Source organism: Charadrius vociferus, unplaced genomic scaffold (assembly GCF_000708025.1).
Source record: "Charadrius vociferus isolate BGI_N301 unplaced genomic scaffold, ASM70802v2 scaffold900, whole genome shotgun sequence".
In the NCBI taxonomy this organism is placed as follows: domain Eukaryota; kingdom Metazoa; phylum Chordata; class Aves; order Charadriiformes; family Charadriidae; genus Charadrius; species Charadrius vociferus.
This window is the reverse complement of record NW_009646342.1, coordinates 376,016-379,419: the sequence shown is the minus strand read 5'-3', so window position 1 is coordinate 379,419 and position 3,404 is coordinate 376,016. Positions and strand designations below refer to the sequence as shown.

Sequence of the window (3,404 nt, the reverse complement as noted above, 5' to 3'; positions counted from 1 at the left end):
TGTTGTAACGCCAAGGATGCGAATGGAATGATAACAGGAATGAATATGACATGTAACCATTCGAGATGAAAGAGGCTTCTGTGATGAAATGCACCTATCCTATTTCACGAGACTTCGAACCAACAAATAAATAGTCAGCAAAACTTTGAGGACCTACGTGTCATATTAGTTTTGGGTTTGCCCCAATTATGCACATGCACAAATTGCACCTTAGGTGATCCCCATGATCTAGGGAATTGTATAAAAGCTCTCCCAACTCAGGGCTCTTCATTCCACCTTACTTGCTTTATTCACCTCCGTGAACAGGGTAAGTATCACTCTACGCAATCTCTTTCCTAAACTTTTAGTACCTCTTTTCTGCTGGTTTTAATCAAGGTTGGAATCATGCATAAGTTTTCCATGATTCTTAATAATGTTGGATTATTGTGCCATGAATTTATTTCTTTTATTTGGTGTTGGACATCCATGTATTCAGGTTTAAAATGGTAAGACTAGGTTTTTCAAAAATTGTTGTTTCCTGTTAGTACAAAGTTGAGCTATCAAAGCAGCTTCCAAAACAGCAACTTGTTCAATCACTAGGAAAGTTTTAAGGATTTTGCATGTAAGTTTTTTGTATGTGTCTATGTATATGTATGTATTTGTTAAGGGGAAAAACTTAACCAGAAAGAATGTAGAAGTATCATCTAAAGAAGTATTGGACAACAGAGATGAAACTAGGAAATCCTAACCTACCCTTTACATTGTCCTTGCTTTGAGCAGGGAGTTGGACTAGATGACAGGAAAGTTTTAAGGATTTTGCATGTAAGTTTTTTGTATGTGTCTATGTATATGTATGTATTTGTTAAGGGGAAAAACTTAACCAGAAAGAATGTAGAAGTATCGTCTAAAGAAGTATTGGACAACAGAGATGAAACTAGGAAATCCTAACCTACCCTTTACATTGTCCTTGCTTTGAGCAGGGAGTTGGGCTAGATGACGTCCAGAAGCCTCTTCTAATCTAATATTTTATTCGTTCTAGTGGGGAAAAAAAATATTCACAAGTGGTATTGATTCCTAGTCCTTCTATGGGTTTTCTTTTAGATAGTATCAGATCCTATGGTGAAAATCTTTCTGAAGGTCTCAGATCCCAGTGTACCTATCTGCAGTAGAAACCTAGTTATCTGAGTGTACCAGTTTCCCGTCTGGGAAATCAAATAATCTTTTCACCCACCCAGTGACTCTCAAGCTACTTTGCAAGCAATTCAGGGCAAGGAATGCCTTATTTAATCCATGTTTATAGCAGGTTCGGCATACTGGCAGCATGATTTTAGCTACTACTTCTGAAAGCACGTTACAAGTCAATATAGCAGAGTTGTTCTCCCAGGTACCCATTAATTTACTGCACGAGTTTTGCTGGTTGTCAGGTTACACAGCTTTGTTTTTGCTAATATAAAACAAACATGAAACAACCTTTTAGGCACAGGCATTGTGAGGGTGACTGCAAAGTACAGTGGAAGTAATTTGCGAAGTAAAGCACTGGATAATATTTTCACAGTGCTTGACAATGGGGTAGAACAAAGAACTACTTTTTAAAGGGGACCAAGTATGAGAAACTAGGAACAAGACCATTAGAAGAGATGACTGCTCAGAGTGCAGTCTCGGCAATGCTGATTTACAAGACAGAGCGATGTGACATGGGAAGTACTGAAGAGAAGGAAGGACAATCGAGACCTGAAAGATGAAGCCATTATTCTAGTCAACTTGTCCAACTTTCAAACTCTTTTTCTGAATGAATTTGTGCCTTTCATTTACTCACCGGCATGTGTTGCAGCTTACCTCCATCCCTGCGAGATGGCTTGCTACGACCTGTGCTCCACCTCCGCCTGCGGCGTCTACCGCCCCCAGCCCCTCGCTGACAGCTGCAACGAGCCATGTGTTCGTCAGTGCCCAGACTCCACCACTGTGATCCAGCCACCTCCAGTCGTCGTCACCTTCCCCGGCCCCATCCTCAGCTCCTTCCCCCAGGATTCGGTTGTGGGATCCTCTGGAGCACCCGTCCTTGGGGGCTACGGGGGCTATGGCTCCCTGGGCTACGGGGGTCTGTGGGGCTATGGGGGCTACGGCTCCTCCCTGGGCTATGGGGGTCTGTACGGCTATGGGGGCTCCCTGGGTTACGGGGGTCTGTACGGCTACGGTAGATCCTATGGCTCTAGCAACTGCAACCCTTACTCCTACTGGTCCAACAGGTACAGCCGTGGGATCTGTGGGCCCTGCTAAACACAACAGGAAAATCCACTGAATAATGTAGAAGGGCAAAACAAATCGCAGATTCACCAGTGAGCAGATGAATGACAGCTTTGTCAAAGCGCTCACAAATCCTGTTCAGTGTGGTGCCTTCTGCGTGCTCTGCACCTCTCCCTTTCAAACTTTGAATTCTCTCTTGATGTCTTCATGGGTTCCTTGTTATCGTCTACTTTATCATACTTGTGACTGAATGCTGTGGGACATTTAACAGTGTCTTTCAAAATGCATTTGAATGACATCTTGCATATACGTTCTTGATATTGCAATGTATTTTTCTTCTTTTCGTTCTCATTAAAATTCTGTTGCATCATTCAAAATAAGCGTGTTGTGGTTTTGTGTCCTCATCCATTCTGAATTTGCCAACATTTCTGGATAAAGCTGCCTGTTGTACGTATGGCCGCAATAATATTGTGCAAACCCTACCCACATAGTGAAAGTCCCCATGAGGCGCCCATGCCTGTTTCACCACTGAATTGCAACAATGTGGTCACACCATGTTGGCCACAGATGGGCAGGAGCCTTCTCTACACATCGCTTTATTAAAGTCTCCCTTTAGGAGTTTGTGAGATAATTCTTTGAACTACAAGTGGCTGCTCACACTCTGAAAATTAAGCTCTTGCTTAGTCCGCTGCAGACTTCTCATCCGATGTCGTACAAATAATTTCACCACCACAGCTCTTAATGGAAGATTGGCGACTGATATGAAATCAATTTCAGAGTCTGTGTTTCCCTAGCCCAGACCAGACTACATCCACACTATTAAATTCTCCAAAATTCTATCCGTGTACAGATGTAACAACTTCTTCAAAACCACAATAAGGCCCATGTGCAATTTCACAGTATATCTCTGATTGAGTTCCTGGCTTTGCGACTTCTTTGGTTCTGTTTAAGTTATGCATATATTAAATATAAACAGAATTTGTGTAAATATTACATAGGTAGCCTGAACCCAAACCTAAATACTGCACCATATATGGCATATCTTTTTAGGTTATCAGTAAAGCAGGTAACCATCTCCCGATTCAAGCAGATGTTTATCTCGCAAGATAGTTTTCTTTATGTGGTTCAGCTGCCAAAAGATATTAGGCTACATATTTTACTCCAGTAAGTAATGTAACAGT

The 3,404-nt window shown here is 42.0% G+C and overlaps 1 protein-coding gene across 1 annotated transcript; it reads left to right on the top strand.

Moving 5' to 3' along the window:
• The first annotated feature begins 1,830 nt into the window (after window positions 1-1,830).
• LOC104292896 (scale keratin-like) lies at window positions 1,831-2,256 on the top strand. The gene has a single exon (XM_009892365.1). It carries the CDS (start codon window positions 1,831-1,833, stop codon window positions 2,254-2,256), a length of 426 nt encoding a protein of 141 aa, XP_009890667.1.
• The last annotated feature ends 1,148 nt before the right edge of the window (window positions 2,257-3,404 follow it).